We start from the raw sequence: 25,053 nt of genomic DNA, 5'->3' as shown, positions 1-25,053 counted from the left end.
AAGTGGTGTGCCGATCAGCAGAAGATAAGTGGATTTTTCTTCCATTAGTCTTTTAAATTTTGAGTGAATTACAGTCAGAGGCTTAAATGTCCAAATTATATTGAAGGTTTTTTTTGCCAATGAGGTTATCGCTTGACCACCTTTACAATCCACTTTGGTGGTGGTGGGAGGGCCTGTTCTGAGGCTTTTTCCTTCATTTTTAATTGGAATATAGCCTTGACTGTCCTTACACTACATTATAGGACATCACAGCACTCTACATTGAAAGTTTTTATTATCTCATACATATCAGAGCAGGCCACTCTGAATGTTAACCATTGGCTCAATGTGCTATACTTTATTGTTCCATGAAAGCTGACTTTTGTCTATTGCTAATAAACCTATATTATATATAGCAATTGGGTTGTTGCGAGGTCAGTTTATGAAAAGGTTCGCAGCTACCTTCTCAGGGTGCGAGGGGGGCGGTCCACCCAGGGCACGTCTTCCTTGGGGCACTCCCCCCACTTCGTCCCCCTGCTGCGCACATGCCCCATACCTTTTTAACTTTGGCATGAGCAGCGATGAACTTGTTGACCGAGTCGGCTTCGGCGCTTTCTCCAATATCACTTGACGTCAGAGAGAGCTCCGAAGCCGATGAAGGCAACAAGTTCTTTGCTACTTGCGCCGAAGTTAAAAAGGTACAGGGAAGGGGCGTGGGTTCGCGGGGGAGTGGAGAAGAGGGTGGGAGAGGGGTGCTACCACCCCAGGCACTGGTCACCCTCACTACGCTACTGCTCATACCTCACAAATTCTCTCACTGAGCTGACACAATTTCAAAAACAAGCACCCACAAATATTTACAGATGCATAAAAAAATTAAGAACTTTACCTTCCCCTCCCAAAATATAAAACCCAACAGTTATAGAAAATTCAATCAAAACAAACAAATAAAAAAAGACTTTCTGCTGAACTATTTGTTTTAAAACAAGGCAGCATTTTGACAGAGGTCAGTGGCAAGTGTCTGATGGATTCTGGTGCTGGAATGTCTTTCTATCCTGCTGACCACTTTCCTTTTATTCTCTGTTCATTAGGCTGGAGGTGGTTTCATGCACTTCTGGGTCCCCCTTCATTTCTCATCCCATCAGCTCCTTGATGACCGTGAAACATGGCTCCCAGTTTCCAGTGCGAGATTTGGCAAGTCTGGAATCAATAAGAAAGAAGTGTTACATACGTATGCAAACAACACGGCTCTGGGTGAAAATTTGTGCTAAAAATGAGCCATACTGAAAGCCGGCCACAGAGAATTTGATGAACAGAGCTGACAGGATGGCTTAATAGTAGAGTGAGGCAGAAGGTAGCTGATATAAATCCCGACTTAGGTACCCAGAAAGGAGAAGGCATGATCAAAATGACCAGGGCCAGAGCCCGTGCAAGGGTAGTAAGCAGCTTAGGTGAACCTTCAGCCTCACACCACCCCTCCCCCACCCCCTAGTTTGCCATCTCTCTCCAAAGATTTTAATAATTAAACTCAATGTAGAGAATTACATGGGGACAAATTTATCTCCGTCCCAGAAGGATCTATCTCTATCCCTGTCCCATCCCCATGAGCTCTGTTCCTGTCCCTGCCCTACCCCTACAAGCTCTGTCTTCATCTGCACAAGCCTTGAACACTTTAAAATCATAAGTGTCCGAGGCTTATGAGGACAGAGATAGATCCTGCGGGGACAAATTTGTTCCCGTGTCATTCTCTACACAACAGTCATGACTTGCACAAATATCCTTAAAAAAAAATGTAAGCTAAATATATACTGATCTTTAAGTTTTGTGGCTGGCAGGCCCTATTGTTTTGTTTTGACTGCAGCTGCTCTTTGCTGCCTTAGGTGACCTCCCAGTCTTGCCTAATGGGCAGGACACTCAGGCAGAGAAGGAAAAGTGCAATAACACTAACTCATACAAATGATGCTGCCATTGTCTTTGGCCTCCCCCAAGATAACCTGGCAATACAAAACTAGCAATGCTTTATAAAGGGGCTTGCCACACTGCTCAGTATTGAAGCTGGTTATGGATAAAAGACTCCCAGCTTTCACAGTAAGTTAGCAAAGTAAGGGACCATTTACTAACAGCTCACATGAGTAATTTACAGCAGGTCCCATTTTAATGCTCATGAATGACAGAAGCATGTCTTACTAAATGATTCCCAACTGATCTTGGAACAGAGCCTGGGAAATGGGAGGGTTAGTGGGATACAGCGAAGAAAAAAGCAACATACAGCAGAGGTACTAGAAAGAAAATGATAAAGAGAAGAGAGATTAGAGGTAGGAAGGGATCCAATGCCTGTCCTGTCTCATGTTCTTTGCCTTGCAAGAGGATCCTCCAGTTTAAAATAAAAATGCAATGCTGAGCTAGAAGGCCAAGACTCAAATGCAGAGTGACAGAAGAAGCCAGTTTACCTGTAGATCCATCAACACAGCAGCTTGCAACAAGAAGAAAGAAACAGCATGCAATTGAACAACAGCAGGGAAAAGTGTCATTTCATTATCGTCTGACAAAGTTATGAGGGGAGCACATTACAAGCAACTGCTGCATGGGGAACATTAAATCCCATTCTGTTTCCCAATTGCACAGATAGAGCTAACAGCAATCTTTCTGTCAGGTATGGCTTATTAGGAGGGCTACATAAACAATTGCCTATTTTATAAAAGCAACAAAGTAAAGGAGTCTGTCTTTTTTTAAGTGCAACATTCTGTATATACTCTGTACAGGTACATGAATATTCTAGAAGGAAAGCAGCTCTGCCTGCAGGCAGTCCTTGCAAAAATATGCACGCTCTTGTCAAGGTTGCAGATTTGGACATGCAAAGACACACTTGAAATTTTCTAACATCAATTGCCCATGTGTAAAACATGCTTTTTTATGTCAAGATGCCTCATTATAATTACCCCCTCCCCCACCCCCCCAAAAAGAGGCAATTTTATTAAAAGTACACATATAAAACAACCTAAGGTACAAAAGTATGCATGCTGCAGTTTGGCACATATTTTCTACTTGATTTTAGAGTAAGTGTTCAGAAGAAGAGTTTAGGCAGAGTGCAGGAGTCACCACTTACAGGTCACCACTTACATTAAATAGCCGCAGCTTCAATCTAGCTGATATTTCTATAGGATTTGTACTAGTATTTTATATAGACCCACAGACACCTTTTCTGTACAAAGCTAGCTAAAATTATGCCCCTAAGTGGCCTTTACACATAAGCAACCTTTGTAAAATTACCCTCTACATCTAAATAGGACAAAAGGACAACTTCGAGGGTCAATTGAAAAAGTTTCTGGCCTAACCAAGAAAGAGCAAGATTAGCATCACAATTTTATAGCTGTCCGACAGTTGACATTGACAAACGTCTATGGATAGATTTTAAAGTCAGTTTGATGTTGTGTTTTGTCGTGTCAGCATTTTAAAGAGAACTGCTTCACTTTATTAAAAAAATTGGCAAAATTGAGTATCACGCCATGATAAAATTTCTTCATTTGAAGGGGAAATTGCCTAGAGAAATTAAATCCGAGTTACACACCGTGTATGGTGATGATGGTGAAAATGTAGGTTGCTGAATTTAAATGTGGCCAGACACGTATTGTTGATGAAGAATGCTCCAGATGTCCAAAAACAACCACCAATGAAATGGTTGATGAAGTTCACCAAACTGTGATGGAAGATTCCCAGTTGACCCTACATGAGATAGCAAAGGCTGCTGGCAATCATCAGAACATGCATTGTACGTATCATTTCTACATGAATATTTAGGTATGAAGAAGTTGAGTGCATGATGGGTCAACCAAAAGCAAGTTTGACTGAATATTTAAAAGACATGTTGTGCGTTTTTAACGCAATGAAAATGATTTTTTGCAGCGTTTTGCGACTGTGGATGAGACTTAGGTTCATCTCATACTCCTAAGATAAAACTTGTCAGTTTGAAAATGGCCCCCACAATATTAGGTGGTAGGGGTTAAGTGAAATGCGCACTGACAGACGCCAGGTCCCAGGTTCAGTTCCTTCACAGAAGTTTCATTAGGGATAGAATCAAATAAGAAGCACAGCCAGGGGTGATTATATAAAGAATATATTATAGAAATAGTCTTACAGAAAAGTAATATTTATATGCATTACAATTAAGCAGAGAGCATTACACTTAAGCAGAGAGCAAGCAGTCTCATTGCCTTACAGAGGTCAGAGGCAAAGAGGGACATAGAAGCTTGCAGTTCTAGGAAGCTTTGTGTTCCATAGATAAAGGGAAGGATAGACAGAGAGAGGGGGAGCCAGAGTGCCAAGCCAAGAGCCAAGAGATAGCTAGATAGAAAGAGAGAGAGAGGGCCAAGACCCCTCTCCTGATAGCTCCATAGAAAAAGAGAGAGATAACTTGATAGAGCAGAGAGCAGGCTTTTATACCTTGACTCAATATAGAAACCTGTATGCCCCAGTATCTTTCTGTTTAGAATTTGTAAACTGTTTGAAACAATGGTTAATTTAATTGCTAAGGAGGGTGAGATACCTGTAAGCATGGTGATGGGATTAAGTCTCTGGCTTGATCTGTGCACCATTGTCCTAAGCACCCTCTTAATCAGACATTAACACCTTTTAGCTAGCCATGATTCAAGCAGGGCTACTTGAAACTTAAAATATATCAATCAGGGCTACTTAAAACAGTTTCCCTGCACTAAGGGTCTATCTGCCTTCCCATGCCAGGGTCAGATTGATATAATCTCCCAGAGGCCTCTAGGCTGACAAAAACAACCATCCAAACAATGGACAACAAATGAACTGGCTCTGAAGAAAGTAAAAACAGCTCTGTCACCTGGGAAGGTGATAGCAACCGTCTTTTGGGATTCCTACAGGATAATTTTTTATTCACTATCTGGAAAAGAGAAAAACCATTAATGGTGAATATTATGCTGGCTTATTTCAATGTCTAAGCACTGAAATCTAGACAAAACATCCTCATTTGGCCAAGAAGAAAGTTCTCTTCCACCAGGACAGTGCACAGGCTCATACAACAACAATCACATGATGGCAAAATTGCATAAATTGCGGTTAATTCCCCATCCATTGTACGCTCCAGATTTGGCCCCATGCAACTTCTTTATGTTTCTGAACCTTAAAAAAATGGCTGTCTGAGAAGAAACTTTTTTTTCGGATTCTGAGGTCATAGATGTTGTAAATAACTGTTTTTTTCCAGTTTAGATGTTTTGTATTTGAAGGTATGAAAGTTCTGGAAAAATGTTGGAGAAAATGTATTGAGTTAAAAGGAGACTATAGGCTCCTTTTATCAAGCCGCGCTAGCGGGGTTAACGCGCGCGACTCTTCATCACACGCTCACCCCCGCGCTGGCCAAAAACTACCACCTGCTCAAGAGGAGGTGGTAGCGTCCAGCGCGGCCGGTGGTTTAACGCATGCTATTACACATGTTAAACCGCTAGCACGGCTTGTTAAAAGGAGCCCCGTGTTAAAAATAAATTTCATTCCCCCCCTTAAAAAAATTTTTTTTTTGGATTAGGCCAGAAACGTTTGAATTGACTCTCATATTATCCAATAAAACATTCACATTTCCTAGTGCAGGTATGCAAAGAGCTAGTAGTATGGTCGGCCTTTGCCTTACCTATTTAATAGGCCAGAAGATCTGGCGTGCATTCTAACAAAAATTCAGAGATCCTCAGCCCTCAGCAAATAGCTCAAGTCATGTCTACATCATCTCTACAAGGTCACCACTAATGAGTACATCCCAACTGCTCTAGCAAGTATAGATACCTTAAGACAGGCCTTATCCTGCTGGGATGTTTCTTCACACAGTAAAAATGAATAAACTGCACTGTATTGTGAGGCAAGGCACAAAAAAAAAAATATACAACTCTCCTTAATATTTGTTAAATGCTTCAATTCCTTCACGGCTCTTGAACCCTAAATAGAAAGCAACTAGGATTGCTTAACTATTAGTAAGACCCAGCACATTAGAGTACTTCAACTCTGAATACTATTACAACAATCAATAATAATAAAATGTTAAGCGTGCATGCGCATTCGCGCCGCGTGTTCCCTGTTCCGTCGCGACGGCATGAGTGCGCGCTTATACGTCACAGTCTCCTTTTTTTCCAGCCCGGCTCGCTGAGAGGGAGAGCGGCGCTGGCACCGGGGAGGGGTGGGGGACGCCAGTTCAGCTCGGCTGCTCCGTCTCTGCCATCTCAGCAGCCATCGAAGCTCCTCAGCAGCCTGTCCCGCTCCCTCGAGAAGGGCTCCCGATGGCGGCACTGCTGCTGGTGGCGCTGCTCCCACTGCTGTGCACGAGCGATGCGCCGGAGCTGGACCCCGTCTGTCGGCAGCGGATCGACCACATGGTGAACGGCAGACAGAGGTGAGGATGGATTGATGGGAGATGCTGGACTGTTGGGTGGATAGACAGAGGGGATATTCTGCTCTGGTGGGGGTTGGGAAAAGGAAGGGAGGCCTACTGCTGTACAAGGGGAGCAGGAAGATGTGCTGATGGATAGGGGGGGTAAGGAAGGGAGGCCTACTGCTGGACAGGGAGAGCAGGAAGAGGTGCTAATGGACAGGGGGGGAAAAGGAAGGAAGGCCTACTGCTGGACAGGGGAATCAGGAAGAGGAGCTGATGGACAGGGGGTGGGGGGAAGGAAGGGAGGCCTACTGCTGGACAGGGGGAGTAGGGGGAGCAGGAAGAGGTGCTGATGGACAGGGGGGGAAAGGAAGGGAGGCCTACTGCTGGACAGGGGGAGCAGGAAGAGGTGCTGATAGATAGGGGGGAAAAAAAGAAAAGGAGGCCTACTGCTGGACAGAGGGAGCAGGAAGAGGTGCTGATGGACAGGGGAGAGGTAAAACAAGGGAGAAGGGCTGCTGCTGGATAAGGGGAGGTAAAAGGAAGGGAGAATGGACAGGGAGAGCACGCAAGGGGTGGTGATGGATAGCCAAAACCAAGAAAGACAGAAATACAGAAAGCGGCTAAGGAGACAGAGAGAGAAAAAATTAAAGACAAACACACACATATATTCTAGCACCCGTTAATGTAACGGGCTATAAAGCTAGTTGTTTCATAAAAAGAAAACAAATTCTAAAAATGTTACAGTCTGGCGAGGTAGGAAAGATGACAATCACTGGGGAGAGAGATTCAGCTATTAAGTAGTATATGTATAATATAATCTGTTTTAACTTTTTTGTCCCTTCTCTTTGTCACAACATCCATTAACATGACAGGATGTATCAAAATAAGAGGAGAAATGGGAGGTTTTTCTCCCCCCTTTTGAAGTCTATGGCTGAGGTAATTATCCTATCAAAAGTGTACATCTATAGTGTGTATTAAGGGTGATGGCCCATGTACAGTTTTGCAGAGCTCCAGAAGAGGTATTTTCATTTCTTCTGAGCAGAGGTAAAAAAAAAAAATTATAAAGCAGCAGCTTTGCTTGATTGAACAATAGAAGCATTTCTCTCCTTACCTTGTCTGCTTCTGTCCACATGAGCAGCAATGATTCTGATGATTTCATACTATCTGGGTCACAGTTTTAGACAAAGATGTTGTATATATGACTCTCTAAATTCCTAGTTCTGGACCAGTAGATTGTTACTGCTCTTATCACACCCAGGTTTTGCAGACTAGTTTCTTTATTGCTCCTTAGTTCAGGAGAAAGATTGGTAGTATGTCTTCCAAGCTGATGTAGAATCTACAAAAGATTTTCATGTGGATGCACAGGAATGCACATGGAGATAATAGTTTTTCTTTGAATAGATGGACTACAAGAACTATCAATAAAGTGAGTATTCTCAGGATGAATATAACGCACAATGCCAAAGCTCGATATAGAAATGGCATAATTTTACCACAAAATGAAGGATTGTTGATGACAATTTCTAAATACCACAGAAAGATGAAATGCTTTCAATAACATTTAGCAGTTAAGAGATCTCAGTGTAACTATTTGCATTACTGAACTTAAAATTTCCAACCTGAACGATATTCTGGAAAAGTTGATAGGGGACAGATTCAAAACAAATACTAGGAAGTTCTTTTTTACCAAACGTGTGGTGGACACCTGGAATGCGCTTCCAGAGGATGTTATAGGGCAGAGTACGGTACTGGGGTTTAAGAAGGGATTGGACAATTTCCTACTGGAAAAGGGGATAGAGGGGTATAGATAGAGGATTACTGCACAGGTCCTGGACCTGTTGGGCCACCGCATGAGCGGACTTCTGGGCACGATGGACCTCGGGTCTGACCCAGCAGAGATATTTCTTATGTTCTTATGAGTTCCTAGAAATCCAGAAGTCTGAATTCTTGTCAAAACAAACCAATTTCCAGTAAAAGTTCCATGTGCAAGACCCTAGAGTGGGTCTCTTGGTACAAGTTTTATAGACAACTGTCTGGGCTCCCTAACCTGACATTGCATATTGCCATACTGTTAAGAACTTTCATGTTCCAAAACAGTGATCTGATGCTAGCATCACATCATTGTATTCTGGGTGCCTGTACCATTTACATACACAAAGGACATCTGATCTTTGGCTCCAGTTGGTCTATACTTGTGGCTTTGAGTGAAAAGGCTTGTAAAATGGCCTTAAGAAAGTAATCATCATACTCAGGTCTAGAATGGATTAAGACCTTCTGTTATTAGTGGAAGAGGGAAGGGTGGTAGTATAACCAAGAAAACTAGCATTTAAGATACCATTGCTTCTTTCTGGGTGTTAATTTAGGCTGTGAGATACACCTGGAAATATATCTAAGTATTGACTCCTGGAAGAGGAGTCATTCACTAGTTCCATAGCCAGAAATGGCTTCTAGTAACCTGAGACCTGTACCTCCTGCTGATGTGGAAGGGATTATCTACTGCTGTATCACAAAAATAAGACTTCAACCATATGTCATCTAATTGAGCCTTCTACCATACTTCTCAGTTCCTAAATCCAAGCCAAGTTTTTCCAATCACTGCTTCCATTTTACCAGGAATAGACATGTTAAGATAGTCTGCAACAACTCTAGCTTGTGTGCTTCCGAATCAAAGCTTCCAAGTCAAAGCTTCCACACCAGCCAATGCTTTCAGAAGAAAAATCTCCTCTGTAAAGGCTAGACATTGCCAGCACTCCTGCTCCAAATAAGTATTGTAAATGTCTTGCTCTTTAGACGTTCTTGTGTTTTAACCTTCAATTTTCTTTCATTAGGCATGTTACAGTTCCGAAACTGCTAAGCAATCTAAATAAACAAAGAGATAGCTATAGGAAACAAAATCATGCCATCAACAGAAGTCACTAAACTATAAGCTCCTCTAAGTTTGCCAAAAGGTGCTTAAAAAGATACAAAAAGAGGCAAAAAATGTCAATAAGGACTCTATGAGTGTGTCTATCAGCTAATCACTCCTAACAAACCAAACCACACAGGTACCAAATATCAATTGAAGGATAGGGGCGCTCTCAGTGTGAGGTTGTTAGCGACGGGAGAACAAACTCCAGCGCTTCCACTTACAAAGACGGAGGTGAATCACCCCGCCTGCACACCATCATCGGGCGTCCCTAGTGTGCAAAATCAACTGTGCAGAATTAATAACAATAAATAAGTCACAAACAGTGAACTAGTGAGAGAGTGAATCAAACTGAAAACCCACTCATAGAGTCCTCCCCAGCCTAATCCCCAAGATACAAAATGAAACCACAGCCAACTTAGCTTTTTAAAGCGAGCCAAATGAAGTCAATGAGCATTGCGGGAGACCAGAATAGTCATAGGATCAACCGGTTTCGGGTGAAACCCTTCATCAGGATCTTAAGGCTGGAGCAGAACCGGCTGGGAGGGAAGCAGGCGGTTCTGCTCCAGCCTTAAGATCCTGATGAAGGGTTTCACCCGAAACCGGTTGATCCTATGACTATTCTGGTCTCCCGCAATGCTCATTGACTTCATTTGGCTCGCTTTAAAAAGCTAAGTTGGCTGTGGTTTCATTTTGTATCTTGGGGATTAGGCTGGGGAGGACTCTATGAGTGGGTTTTCAGTTTGATTCACTCTCTCACTAGTTCACTGTTTGTGACTTATTTATTGTTATTAATTCTGCACAGTTGATTTTGCACACTAGGGACGCCTGATGATGGTGTGCAGGCGGGGTGATTCACCTCCGTCTTTGTAAGTGGAAGCGCTGGAGTTTGTTCTCCCGTCGCTAACAACCTCACACTGAGAGCGCCCCTATCCTTCAATTGATATTTGGTACCTGTGTGGTTTGGTTTGTTAGGAGTGATTAGCTGATAGACACACTCATAGAGTCCTTATTGACATTTTTTGCCTCCTTTTTGTATCAACAGAAGTCAAACATGATGCATCAACCCGATGGGTCTTATTTATAGATGGAACAAACAGGGCATTTTTCACTTTTTTCTCATTTTACTCTTTGTGACTTTTTCTTATTACCGACGTAGTCAAAAAGTAAGATAGTATTTTTGGTCTTGAAGCGAAAAAAAAAACTAATCTCTTAAATCAATATAAAAAAAAATCAACTTATTCATATCCAATGGGATTCTCATGCAATTAGAAGTGTGTAATCTGGCCAAGAGCCGAAGCTCCTATAGTCAAACCCACCGCCCAATCACTGTGCAAAGAATACTATTGTAATTTTCATATAAATTTTCATTTAAGTGTGTACGTAGGTTCTATTATTTCAAAAATAATGATATAAGAAAAAACTATCACTTAGCTTATAAGAAGTGAGGAGGTCCCGACATGGACCATGTTTCGAGAAACTTTGCCAAGGAACCCGAAAAAAGGAATTCTAACGCTACTAAAGTGCCAAGGTTTCAGGCAAAGTGGTAACAAAGCTTTTAATCCTAAAATTTGAAAAAGACAAAGTAAATAATGCTTAATTATTTACAACAAAATGCATATATTGTGCTATTCTAATACAAAACTTTGGATTCAAAGCAAGAAAGGTTTCAAAATCTCTGCTTATTAGCTTGCGAAACTGCTTCTTTAGTGTGGCGGTTAGAGAACGCCACTGGATTTTTAGGAAGCGTATAATGATGTCATCCCGCAAAAAAGCGGGAGGGCGTAAGAACAGCTGAGTTTGACTTCCTATCAGATGTATTGAAAAACTGATTAACGGAACGAGGTTGAAAACCTAGATGTATTATGAAAACTGAGAGTTACAAGAAAGCCTGCCATTCTAATTCACTAATAATAATAATAACTTTATTCTTCTATACCGCCACAATCTTGCGACTTCTAGGCAGTTTACATTCAAGAGAGCTGGACATTCAGCGATTTACAATATGCAGATAGGCAGATGGAAGTACAGAGTACAGAGACTTTAAGAAAGCGAAATTACAAAATATACTGTTTGCTAAGAATTTCAGAGAGGACCTGTTAAAGAAAGGTCGTGAATTTCAAAAACAGCGAAAATTACAATTTACGGTTTGTTTAGAATTTCAGAGGGGACACAGAAGAAAGGTCCCGGAATTACAAATACTGTTCGATTAGGATTTCAGAGGGCATATTGGGAAAGTGAAATGAACAGAGTGTTTGGTGAGATTCTGTTTAGGTGATATATCTGTCGAATAAGGTAGTTTTTATGAGTTTTCTAAAAGCGTTGTAGGTCAGTTCAGCTTTATTAATGTAGTTGTCTAGCCAATGTTGTTGTTTGTTTGCTTGGCATATGAAAGTTCTGTCCAGAAAGGTTTTGTATTTACAATTGGTAATGCTTGGGTATGCAAAAAGATAGCTGTTTCTGATTTGTCTTATAGGGCTGTAGAATACGAAGTGTGATAGCAAGTACATAGGTGCTAGTCCCCAAACTAGCCATTTGGATGTAAAGTATATAATTTGAAAATGTATCTTTGTTCATTTACCCACAGGGTACGTGCCAAATTTCCTCCTCTCTGCAACACTGGTATATCCACAATAGAGAATTGAATCTCATTGATACCATGCTTCTTGTCAGTCCAATGTTGGACTAATGGGGCTTCCATCTTACCGATGCAAATGTTGCTTAAATGTTCAGTGATTCTCAATTTAATACTGCGAGTGGTTTGGACAATATAGAGAAACAAACAAGGGCATTGAATGATATAAACCACTTTTTCTTATTACCAACATATAAAAACACAGGCCTACATTTCACTTGAAGCCCACTGTCTTATTTTGGTCATATCGAGAAGGACATCATGTTTGGGAAGATTGAAGGGACCAGGTGAAGAGGGCGACCTGCAATCAGATGGCTGGACATGTTGAAAACAACCATGGAGATGATGCTGGAGGACCTTTCCGAACTAGCACAAAACCAATTTCTTTTTAGATCCACAATCTCGAGTTATCCATATAAACTGTAAGAAAGGTGATATACCTAAGTCATCTCCAAGGAGGCATAAGAACATAAGAATTGCCGCTGCTGGGTCAGACCAGTGGTCCATTGTGCCCAGCAGTCCGCTCACGCAGCAGCCCTCTGGTCAAAGACCAGCGCCCTAACTGAGACTAGCTCTATCAGCGTACATCCTTGTTCAGCAGGAACTTGTCTAACTTTGTCTTGAATGCCTGGAGGGTGTTTTCCCCTATGACAGACTCCGGAAGAGCGTTCCAGTTTTCTACCACTCTCTGGGTGAAGAAGAACTTCCTTATGTTTGTACAGAAACTATCCCCTTTCAACTTTAAAAAGTGTCCTCTCGTTCTCCCTACTTTGGAGAGGGTGAACAACCTGTCCTTATCTACTAAGTCTATCCCCTTCAGTACCTTGAATGTTTCGATCATGTCACCTCTTAATCTCCTCTGTTCAAGGGAGAAGAGGCCCAGTTTCTCTAATCTTTCGCTGTACGGCAGCTCCTCTAACCCCTTAACCACCTTAGTCGCTCTTCTCTGGACCCTTTCGAGTAGTACCATGTCCTTCTTCATGACTGCCTAGAGAGCATGTGATAACTTCTGCAATGGGAAATCTGGACTCATATGACTCCTCATCCCTTATGACTCCCAAAGTATCCCCTAAACCCCCCTCTTTAAAAAAACCCACTTATAACTCTCATCCCGATCCTCCTTCCACATATTGTCTGGTAACCACACTCTGAAATCCAATTAACACTAGGCTTCTAGCTCTAGGGGATATCGATTGAACATAAGGACCTCAAATGAGAAGAAATGTCTTCTATCTTCTCAGATACTGTTTGGCTCCATAAGATTCCCACACCATCAAGGCATGGAGTTTATTCCTCTAGTATCAAAAGGTGTGTGTGGGGGGGGGGGAGTGACTTGTAGCTAGTGATTCAAATGCACTTCTTTCCTACAATGTAGGCTTTGGCCAAGAATACCGCTTCACCCCAAATAAAGTTGGATTATTGAATAAGATCCCGATGGCAGAGATCTTAAAAGAATGTCTCTGTACCCACTGTAAGTGATGATTGCCATCCAGAAGGCATGTATTCTCCTACATTGCCACAATCTATTATAAAAGATATTAGTATCTGTGGAACATTTCAGACATGACGTATTTATACTTCCTGCATGAAATGCATATCAATGAGAGAAGTATGAACCATGTAATATGTGATACTGGCACTCCCTCAGTTCTGCTTTATATACTAATTTAGACATTCTAACTACAATAGCATACCAAGTGGAAGGGTGGAGGGGGGAGGCGTCCACCCCGGGTGCAGAACAGCAGACCCATAAGGGGTGCTCCTGGGGTCAGTATCATGGTCTGGAACTTCCTCCTCTGGCAGCTTTCACCTTCACAACTCACTGCTCTGCTGGCGTCAGGCTTTCCTCTCTGCTGGGTCCTGCCTTCACGGAAGCAGGAAGTAGGCGGGACCCGGCAGAGAGGAAGGCCTGAAGTCTGCAGAGCAGCGAGTTGTGAAGGCTGCCGATGATGAAAGAGAGAGGTACCCATCAGAGGGGATGGGGAGAGAGGGGGAAGATAAATTCTGCACCCAATTGGAGAGAGAGAGGGGTAAAGAAGAAAACCATCAAAGGAAGGAGAAAATTTGATTGTTTTTGTGTTTTTTTTGCTTTAGAATAAAGTGGTAGTGTAGCTGTATTGATAACCATTTATAAATAGAAAATGGAAATAAAGGTAATCTTTTTATTGGACTAATTTTAATATATTTTTTACTAACTTTCAGAGACCATAATCCCCTTTCCTCCAGTCAGGACATGATACCGTAACAGCAATATACTGTACTGGCCTGAGGAAGGAGGTTTAGCCTCTGAAAGCTAATTGAAAAATGTATTAATCTAATAAAATGGGGGGGGGGATTGTTTTCCGTTTTTTTGTTTTATTTCTACAGCATTTGTTAATTTGTAAAGTGGTGATTGGTATTTTTCAGTTTGTTCAAATTTACATCTGCTATCTTTATATTTTGCTTAGTATTAGGGAACATATCACTGTTTCTGTGGTGTTACATTTCATGCAGTCAGGCTTCTTGGTGGTCCAGTATAACTTCTGTTTACATATTTCTATTTTCAGTTTGTGATTACTTATTCCATACTGGGCAAGGATGTATCCGTGTTGTGTGCATGAAAAAGATATGGTTTTCTGTTAGCACTGATTGTGCAGGATCGATCTATATTAAATCTGGCTTGTTTAGTTTTACAATAGGTGTACTGATGTTCTTAAACCCTGCAGTGAGACTAGATGCTGCCTTTTCCTAGGTGCACCCTTGTTGTGATTCATGGATTATTACTAAAAATATATTTTTTTATAGAGTGGAGGGTGTGTGTTAAAAAATGAACGGCCCCAGGTGTCAAATATACAGTACTAGGTATGCCACTAACTATGACCTCAATGAGATTAGAGCTGAAAATTTATATTTAAAAATTACCACCAAAAAAGCACAGCCTTTTCTCTAGTGGATCCCAATTCAATTTATTTGTAAAAAAAAAAAAAATCAACAAAAAGAAGCTCACCTCAGCTATCATCATTAGACAACTCAATCTCTCCACAGAATTTTCCTCAGTTACTGTATCCAGTTGGCTTGGGTTAAACCTATACTGAATCCAAGTTTTGTGCTCTACTCATAATTCTGAGCCATCAGGATAGCAAAATAACTTTATTTTAACCTATTTGGTTAGAAGTATCAAAATTCTACCTCGAAAAGGCTTCCTCAAGATCTTCTTCCTCATCATCCTCATCCTCCTCCTGAAATGGAAAAATGAGCATAACACATCAAAGGGGTCTTTTTATAAAATGATTTTTCATAAATAAGTGCTGTTTTTTGCACATAAAAGGCCTCTTATAATATCATCCCATGCATAAATATATGTGGTGACAATGCATTTTAGGCTTACAAATATAATTGCATACTGTTATTCCCCTTTTAACATGCATTCTCCATTGAAAGCACAAATGCTGCTAATTTGGCAATTTATGGACTTTTTTTTATTCTGACTTAATTGCACAGAAGAGTAGGGATTCAAAAATTATAAGAAGATACAAAAAGGAAGTTTATTGCTTCAGAATGGTGAGAATTTACTAAGAAGTTTGCTGCCATCTTGTGCTATATTTTTTAGCGTGTCAGTTTGTAAAAAAAACAACATATTTGATAAAATATATAATAAATTTTATATGTCTGTGTGTGGGGGGATTTTATTATGTCTGTGTGTGAGAGTGGGATGTGTGGTTGTGTGTTTTTGCTAAGCAATATTTTAAGTAACTAAGGGTCATGAAAGAAAAGAAAAAGGAGCATGTAAAGTGATGACTCAAGAAGAAAGGCACTGTGATCTGGTCATGTCATTTTTTCCCAAAATATCTGGATGGCACAGGCTATAACAGACTCAAAGCTGAAAAAACAAACTGTACTCAAAACAAGTGGGTCAGATTTCAAATGGAGCATCTAGTAACATCCAATAAGATGGCAGAAGTGCACCGTCAGGATGTTCGGCTGCTACTGCAGATAGAGAAAAGGCCCCATGCAGCTCTGCTGGGTCAATGTGGTCATACTGACACGCACACACAGGCACGCACAAGGAGAGGTTGTGTCAACTGGCATTTGCATGCATGCCCATAAATGTGACCACACAGTCACACACAACCCAGCAGAGTTTTTCACAAGACATTCTCTACCTGCAGTAGCAGCAGGGATTGATGGATAAGAGGGTCGCAAAAATAGATTGTGAGGGCCACATGTTGGAGACCGTTGCTTTATGTGATCAGGGTGTAGGCATTTTCAGGAGTGTAATTTCAGCAGAGTGAAGGTAGAGTCGCAAACCCTTTGGTTCAGCAACGCAAAAACAAAACAAAACTGGATTGGCTTTACTGATGTTTTTTTGGTTTTGGTATGGCACATTGGACGAGCTACATCAGTTTCTGCAAAGTTTGAATTCTTGTCATCTCACAATTACGTTTGAAGTGAAATATGAAAATACTATTACGTTTTTGGATGTGCAAGTGGAATTGAGTCATAACAGGTTTCACGCTATGAGTTTTTCAAAGCCTACTGCTAGAAACTCTTGTTATCTTTTACGAGTATGCATCCATATTGTTTGAGAAAGGACATCCCCGTTGCTCAATTTTTGTGTTACCATAAAATTTGTGGTACTAATGAAGACTATAAAGAAAAATTGGAAATCCTGTTATGTAAGCTGAAGGATATGGGATACCCATTGGATTTACTTACAAGAGCTCAGAACAGAGCTTTTTGTAAACCTAGACAGCAGTTGTTAACAATATCGTGAGCAACTGTCTTCAGAGGATGTTGTGCCATCTGTAATTAAAATTTACTGTCCTGTCACCTAAACTCAAGAATTTGATTCAGCCTCGTTTGAGCTTGTTGCAGCTGCACCCTTGTTTTGAGAACGTCAGAATTTTGTTTGTACTGGAACGTAACAATAAACTGAGTGATGCTCCGAGTCCTAAATCAACTACATTCAGCACAAGTCACTTCGGATGAGTTCCCACAGAGATATCATAAGTGTGGTTTTCGTTCCAAGATGCTGGAGGGAAGAGAATACAAATATCTTGCTTCAAATAAACAATGCATATTGAGAAGTTCTACTTCATGTTTATCTACCTTTGCGATTTGTTTAATTCAGTGCTCGTGTGGGTTGGGTTACATTGTTAAAAGTCTGTTTGATAGAACACCACTCTTGTTTACGAATACTGCGATACGAAGAGCCATTAGCAGAACAGTTGCCTTTATTGTCATGATTTCAGTTCCCTATGCTGTGTAGTGCTGGAACAATTGATAGATACTCATAGGCGGGGAAACATTAAATGCCAGTTAAGACAGCACAAGCAAAAGTGGATCTATTATTTTGACATCATTCAACCAAAGGTTTTAAATTGTCATGTAGAATGGTCTGCCTTTTTTTTTTTTAAGCAATAGGATGACATATTTGAAGTTCAGTGATCGGCTATTGCACAAATGGGTGGAGTTAGAAACTTTTAAATCCCTAGCGTTTGTTTGAAGCTCAGTGCCATTTTAGAAAGTGCATCAGAACTATTTCTAACTTACTTCCAAAGGAATCCTTATAAACCCATCAACACTATTATTTCAATGTGACAAATACAAATTGTATCACTGAAATAATGGTGTTGATGGATTTATTTTGGAGAGTGCAACAGAATGAAGAGGGATAGAGTGATAAGTGGTTTTTGGATGAGTTACCCCTGATGCAACTAGAGGCGAAACGGGGATTTCCTGACAGGTATTACTTCTTCTGAAAATCTGAAGAAGGAAGAACTGTAGAAGTGAAACTTCCAGTTAAGTTGTTATATTGTATTTTGTGGACTGTGTGTTCCTGTTTACATTTTTGGCGAGTTGGCATCCACTCCAACAATTTTTCAATTACATTTTTGAAGATAAAAGATAGATTGTTTTCTTTTTGTGCAGTGGAGTTTGTTTGTTTGCTTTTTTAGATCTGTGATGGTACAATTATAACCCTAATGTGTTTGGGTCCTTGGCACTGAGATCTCTTTTTTTTTTCTTTAGGGATTGGATAATTGGGATTTGTTGTTTGCGTGGATGACACTTGATTTATATCTTTTATGAGAAACGTGATAGTTTTTGATATTCATAAAGTGATGTTTCTAGCTCTGTCTTTAATCTAGTATGATTTCAATTACCCCAGTATTGACTGGATAAACGTAACATCTTTGCATGCTAGAGAGGTATAATTCCTAGACGAAATCGTGGATTGCTTTACGGAGTAGCTGGTTCAGGAACAAACAAGAGGAAGAGCAGTTCTAGACCAAGTCCTTACTGGAGCGCATGATCTGGTGTAGGAGGTAATGGTGCTGGGCCCACTTGATAATACTGATCATAGCATGATCAGATTTCACATAATCTCTGGAGTAAGTATACTTAACTTTCAAAAAGGAGACTATAATAAAATCAGGATAATGGTAAAAAAAAAAAAAACAACAACAAAAAAACCCCACAAAAAACTTAGAGAAGCATCTGCAAAGGTACCGTATTTTCTCGCATATAACGCGCGCGTTATACATGTTTTTACAAACCACGCATGACCTTGCGCGTTATAAGCGTGAGCGCGTTGTACAAAATTTTTTTTACATAGTTCCCCCCAACGTCTGATTCACCCCCCCGCAGAACCGCTCGCACCCCCACCCCGAAGGACTGCTCGCACGCACCCGCACCCCCACCCCGAAGGACCGCTCGCACGCACTCACACCCGCACCCTGAAGGACCGCTCGCACCCCCACAGCCTCCCGACCCCCCCCATCATGTAGAAGCTCCTACCGGTGTCCTGCTGCTTCCTCTTGGTGGTCCCGGCCCTTCTGTGAGCCCTGCGCTGCTTCCTCTTCCGGCGGTTCGCCCTTTCTCTAACGTCAAGCCCTCTTGCCCCGCCGACTCCCCGACACGATCGGGTCAAGAGGGAGCTCAAGCCCTCTTGCCCCAGCCAACCGCGGCACCCCCGACACGATCGGGGCAAGAGGGAGCTCAAGCCCTCTTGCCCCCCCGACACGATCGGGGCAAAAGGGAACCCAAGCCCTCTTGCCCCGCCGACTCCACGACAATATCGGGCCAGGAGGGAGGCCAAACCCTCCTGGCCACGGCGACCCCCTACCTCCACCCCGCACTACATTACGGGCAGGAGGGATCCCAGGCCCTCCTGCCCTCGATGCAAATCTCCCCCCCCCCAATGACCGCCCCCCCCCAAGAACCTCCGATCATCCCCCCAGCCGACCCGCGACCCCCCTGGCCGACCCCCACAACACCCCCACTCCCCTTCCCCGTACATGGCCCAGGCGCCTTAGGCCCCACCAGTAGGCGGAGCTTTGGGACGGATGGGCCAATCCGGCCTCATTCTGTCATTGACTGCCTGCCGAACAGGCGGGTTTGGCTCCCGTCTGTCCGGCCAACTACACAAAGGTACGGGGAAGGGGGGTGGGGGTGTCGTGGGGGTCGGCCAGGGGGGTCAGGAGTCGGCTGGGGGGGCGGTCGGAGATTCTTGAGGGGAGGGGGGTTTGCGTCGAGGGCAGGAGGGCCTGGGATCCCTCCTGCCCGTAATGTAGTGCGGGGTGGGGGTAGGGGGTTGCCGTGGCCAGGAGGGTTTGGGCTCCCTCCTGGCCCGATATTGTCGTGGAGTCGGCGGGGCAAGAGGGCTTGGGCTCCCTTTTGCCCTGATTGTGTCGGGGGGGCAAGAGGGCTTGAGCTCCCTCTTGCCCCGATCGTGTCGGGGGTGCTGCGGTTGGCTGGGGCAAGAGGGCTTGAGCTCCCTCTTACCCCGATCGTGTCGGGGAGTAGGGGAGTCGGTGGGGCAAGAGGGCTTGACGTTAGAGAAAGGGCGAACCCCTGGAAGAGGGAGCAGCGCAAGCGCAGGGCTCACGGAAGGGCCGGGACCGCCAAGAGAAAGCAGCAGGACACCAGTAGGAGCTTCTACATGATGGGGGGGGGGGGTCGGGAGGCTGTGGGGGTGCGAGCGGTCCTTCAGGGTGGGGGTGCGGGTGGGAGTGCCTGCGAGCGGTCCTTCTGGGTGGGGGTGCGAGCGGTCCTGCGGGGGGTGAATTGGACGTCGGAGGAGGGGCATCAGGCTTTCAGGGTGGGGACAGGACTTCAAGGGGGAGAGGAGAGTCGGGGCGGGCGAAAGGAGAGTCAGGGTGGCCAGAGGAGAGTTGGGGTGGGAGAAAAGAGAGTCGGGCGGCAACGGGAGAGTCGGGCAGCATGCGCGGTATACGGGTGTGCGCGGTATATAAAAATTTCTGTACATAAATTTGTGTTTTCCGCGCACTATACCCGTGTGCGCGTTATCTACGTGAAAATACGGTAATTTACATCAGGCATAGATGTTGTTCAAAAATACCATCCTGAAAGCCCAGACCAGTTATAATCCATGCATTACAAAAGATGGAAGGGAGGCCAAATGGCATATTTTAAAAGCAAGGTGAAGGAAGCTATTAGAAGTAAAAGCACATCCTTCAGAAAATGGAAGAAAAAAATCCAACTAAAAATAATACAAAACTGCACTAAAATGGCAAGTCAAATGCAAAGTGTTGATAAGGAAGGCAAAGAGAGACTTTGAAGACAAGGGAGCAATGGAGACAAAAAAAAAATGTTTTTTATTATATGTTTAAGTATATTAGAAACAAGCTACCGATAAAAGAATTGATTGGACCACTGAATGACCAAGGGGTAAAAAGGAGCACTCAGGAAAGACAATGTCATAGCGAAGGACTGAATGAAGTCTTTGCTTCAATCTTCACCATGGAAGATAGGGGGAGATACCAGTGCCAGAAATGGTATTCAGTGCTGATGAATCATAGAAACTGAAATAAATCTCTGCAAACCTAGAAAAAGAATTATATTACATTACATTAGGGATTTCCATTCTGCCATTATCTTGCGGTTCAAGGTGGATTACAAATGGATTGTCCAGAGATTAGAGGTATTTAGAGAGTGGTTTGTACATTTCTTTGAGTTGCTAAGGATTACATCTGAGTTGTCAGGTTTAGAACAAATGCAAGGAAGTTCTTTTTTACCAGAGGGTGGTGGACACATGGAACGCGCTTCCGGAGGTTGTGATAGGCCAGAGCACACTACAGGGTTTCAAGGAAGGTTTAGATAGGTTCCTAAAGGATGAGGGGATTGAGGGTTACAGATAGATGTAGAGATAGGTTACAGAAATGGTCAGGAACCATTTCACAGGTCACAGACCTGATGGGCCGCCGCAGGAGCGGACCGCTGGGCGCGATGGACCTCTGGTCTGACCCAGTGGTGGCAACTTCTTATGTTCTTATGTCATGATATTGGAGGTACATAAGTAGTAGTTGCAGGTGATGCTTGGGACATTCCTGATTGTGTTAGTTCGATTTTATGTGTTTTTTGAATAGAAGAGTTTTTATTTCTTTCTTGAAGGTTTTATAGTCTGTGGTCGGTGTGAATAGGTTGTAGAGTTGTGGGTCAAGTGTTGCAGCTCGAGTGGCTATCTGATAAATTAAAGAAAAGCAAATACTGGTGGATCTAAAAAAATGAACTTGCAGAGTTATTGTTAGCAATATGTAATTTATCTTTAAAATCAGCATGGTACTGGAGGATGGCCAATGAAATACCAATTTTTAAAAGGGGTCATACATTTGGGCTACAAAACCCTAAGTGAAGGGAACAGTTTAGGGGTGAAGAACTTTTGTGCATGAAAGAGGAGTGGGATTTGGGGGTGACAGTATGTGATAATATGAATATATGGTTAAGTACTATTATTTTTCAGGCACATTCATATGTCTTTTAGGAAACTACTAAAAACTGATTTATTTGACAAATTTATAAACTGATGTTTCAGAATTGATAGGTAAATGTTCACTGATTTTATAGCTAGCACATTTTATTGGATCTTAATGTATTTTAGCAAATTGTATTTTATTCACTGATTGTATAATTTTTAATGTATGTGAACCGCCTAGAACTATGTGGTAGGGCGGTATATAAAAATAAAATTATTATTATTATTATAATATTAAGGTAGACAAGCAGGTTGAAAAGGCAACGGCGAAAGCTAGAAGGATGCTTGAGTGCATAGGGAGAGGTATGGCCAGTAGGAAAAAGGAGGTATTGATGTCCCTGTATAAGACTCTGGTGAGACCTCATTGAGAATATTGTGTACAATTCTGGAGACTGCACCTTGAACAAGATGGGAGTCGGTCCAGAGGAAGGTTACTAAAATGGTTGGGGGTCATCATAACAAGCAACACAAAAAGAAATCCAACAGAGTCTGAGGTACACCAAGCAAAAAACAAACAAACAAAAAAAAAAAAAACTGCAGACTGATATGTACAAGATGCAGGCAATGTTTATTATACCAAATATTTAATGCAGTTAATAATACCACCTTATTACAAACCAAGGGACCTGACACGGTCCGTGTTTCAGAGAACACACCTTCTTCAGGGGTCCATGGTAGTTAAGGTATGAAACAAACCACAATAAAAAGATATAAAACAAACGCCTGTGTAGCTTAGACTTTCTAGCCGAGTGTGAGACGTGACAACAATGAAAGGCATATGGGAAAAGACAAAGATATGTATATTCTGTAGGAAATGCGGGAGAGGGGGGATACAATAGACACATTTTAAATACCTACATGACATAAATGCACATGGGGCAAGTCTCTAATTTGAAAGGAAGCTCCAGAATGAAAGAGCATAGGACGAAGTTTAAGAAGTGATAGGCTCAGGAGTAATCTGAAATACTTTTTATTACAGATAGGGTGATAGGTGCATGGAATAGTCTCCTGGTAGAGGTGATAAGAGACAAAAACTCACTGAATTCAAGAAAATGGGACAGGCACATGGATCTCTTAGGGGGGAGGAGGAAATAATAGGCATCCCTCCTGCCTATAGCGTTTGGTGGGGGGGAGGTTTCTTCTGAGGTTCCAGCAAGAGGGAGTGGGCATCCCTCCTGCTGATATCAGAGGGCCCCTGCCACAGCCGCTCAGCTGATCGCAACAGGAGTATTCCCTCCCCCCCCCATGATCAGCTGAGCCAGCAGTACTGCCCGAAGCCGCAGCTCCAGGGAGCACTGCCGGCTCAGCTGATCAAGGATCACGTCCCCTGCCGCGATCAGTTTATGGCTGCTGCGGCCTGACTTTAGGATCCCGTGGCAGCATAGATAGGTAGCTGAAATGAAGGCCAGAGTTTTCCAGGCTTACATTTCAGCTGCCAATCTTGGTTGAATTTAGGCGCGATTCTGTAACCAGCACTGTCATGTGACCACCGACATAGGCGCCCGTTACAGAATCCAGCCCTATACTTGTTATAAAATATTTAAGCAATGAAGAATTTTGGTAAATAGAAACATAACCTATAAAAATAACATAAAAATGTTTTTGTAGGAGTTATTTTTAACCAATGATATGTAAAGCTCCATTTATGTATTGAACAAGTTGACACAAGGGTGTTTGAGGGATTTTTCCTTGTTATTTTGAAACTTTCATCACTGTGTTTGAGTATGTATGTGTCACATCTTTCATTACCAGAGAGAGACAGAGAGGACTATAATAAACCAAGAGGAAAAGCAGATCATACCCCAGAGTGAGCTCTGAATGGAGAGCCTGATATAGAGGCCTGGAGCTCTGTCGTACAGTGAGGCTGCACAGAGTCAGCGGAGCACAAAGGATTAATGGAAGGTTTGTCACTGACAAGAAGGGCATTTCTGTGCCTGGAGCCTGAAACAATTCAAAACAGCAATTAATTTCCTCCCACCAGAGAAACTTTCCCTTTTCTACTTATTCCTTCCTTCCTTCATTTGCTGAGTTTGATAAACCACAGTTCCCACAGCTTATCAATTCAGCTTATAAACAAAAGGCCCAATATAATCCAATAAATATATATATATATATATATATATATATATATATATATATATATATATATATATATTTATTTATTTATTTATTTATATAATCATCGCTTTCTAACAAGGCAGTTGAAATGCACACCACCACCTTCTCCTTGGAAGCTTCTGAATGGGCATTAGGCATATTTTAGGTCCTAAAATGTATGTGTGTGTAGCTGCGGGGCATGAAATAAGAGAGCCAAAGTACTTTTGATTCAAGCCACTTCTTGTGAAAAGTATGGTTCCAAACCCATGCCCTGTGAACAGTAATAGGAAGATACAACTTCCAGGGCATCCGCCATAGTTTCAGTCTACCAATTTCTCCTCTCGCAGACAAAAAAAAAGAGTATATGTAACCTCTTTGCTAAAGCTCAGTATAAAAAACCAAAAATTTAGGATTACTCAGAAGCATTTAAAAAACAAACCCAAAAGTGTAACTTATCAATAAAATGGCTGAAAATTATTTGTGCACTGTATCATTACTTTAGAACTTGCATAACCATTGCACCAAATTAGATGTCTGTATTCAAGCGACAAACCCAAATTCTATTTTCTAGTAATGTTATGTTTTTCTTATTCTGTTCTGAAATGAGAAACAGGGTACCAAATCCCCAAAACTAATCAAAAAGTATTAAGTCAGTCTATTAAAAATATACTGTATTACCTAAAAGGTGGATAGGAGATAAATATTGTGTTCTCGCTTCTATTTACTAACCTTTGATTCTATGCAGAAAAAGTGAAATGAAAAACAAACAAATGAACACCCCCCCCCATCCCACACACACACACTTATAATATAAACAATTCATGAGGACCATCCACTGTCGACTGCTTCCCTGGAAAATGTATTTCACAACCTCATGAATGTGAGATATAGTTATATCTTAAAGCAGCGGTCTCAAACTCAAACCATTTGCAGAGCCACATTTTAGATTTATAGGTACTTGGAGGGCCTCAGAAAAAAATAGTTAAATGTCTTATTAAAGAAATGACAATTTTGCATAAGGTAAAACTCTTTATAGTTTATAAATCTTTCCTTTTGGCTAAGACTTAATAATAATATTGTAATTTATAGGTAAAGAGGCATATGATCAAGAAACTGTTTTATTTTACTTTTGTGATTATGATAAACATACCAAGGGCCTCAAAATAGTACCTGGCGGGCCGCATGTGGCCCCCGGGCCACGAGTTTGAGACCACTGTCTTAAGGTAATCAACAAAAAGAGCAGACTGTGAAGAAGTTGCAGTTTCTATTCACTACTTAGGGCTCAGTTTTATACAAGCACACCT

At 42.0% G+C, this 25,053-nt stretch overlaps 1 protein-coding gene across 3 annotated transcripts in view; it reads right to left on the bottom strand.

Moving 5' to 3' along the window:
* Positions 1–222: 222 nt before the first annotated feature.
* The window catches only part of LOC117356483 (low density lipoprotein receptor adapter protein 1-like), an 83,931-nt gene continuing 59,100 nt past the window's right edge, over positions 223–25,053 (bottom strand). For all 3 annotated transcript variants that reach the window (XM_033935730.1, XM_033935732.1, XM_033935731.1), the window contains 3 exons: positions 23,454–23,593; positions 15,067–15,116; positions 223–1,179 (listed from right to left, as the gene is read on the bottom strand). In XM_033935730.1, coding sequence (XP_033791621.1) covers positions 1,113–1,179; positions 15,067–15,116; positions 23,454–23,593 — 257 coding nt within the window. In that variant the 3' untranslated portion in view covers positions 223–1,112. The remainder of the gene's footprint in view (positions 1,180–15,066; positions 15,117–23,453; positions 23,594–25,053) is intronic.

The sequence above is a fragment of the Geotrypetes seraphini genome, chromosome 3, assembly GCF_902459505.1.
Source record: "Geotrypetes seraphini chromosome 3, aGeoSer1.1, whole genome shotgun sequence".
Taxonomy (NCBI): Eukaryota; Metazoa; Chordata; class Amphibia; order Gymnophiona; family Dermophiidae; genus Geotrypetes; species Geotrypetes seraphini.
This window is presented reverse-complemented; position numbering and strand designations above follow the sequence as displayed.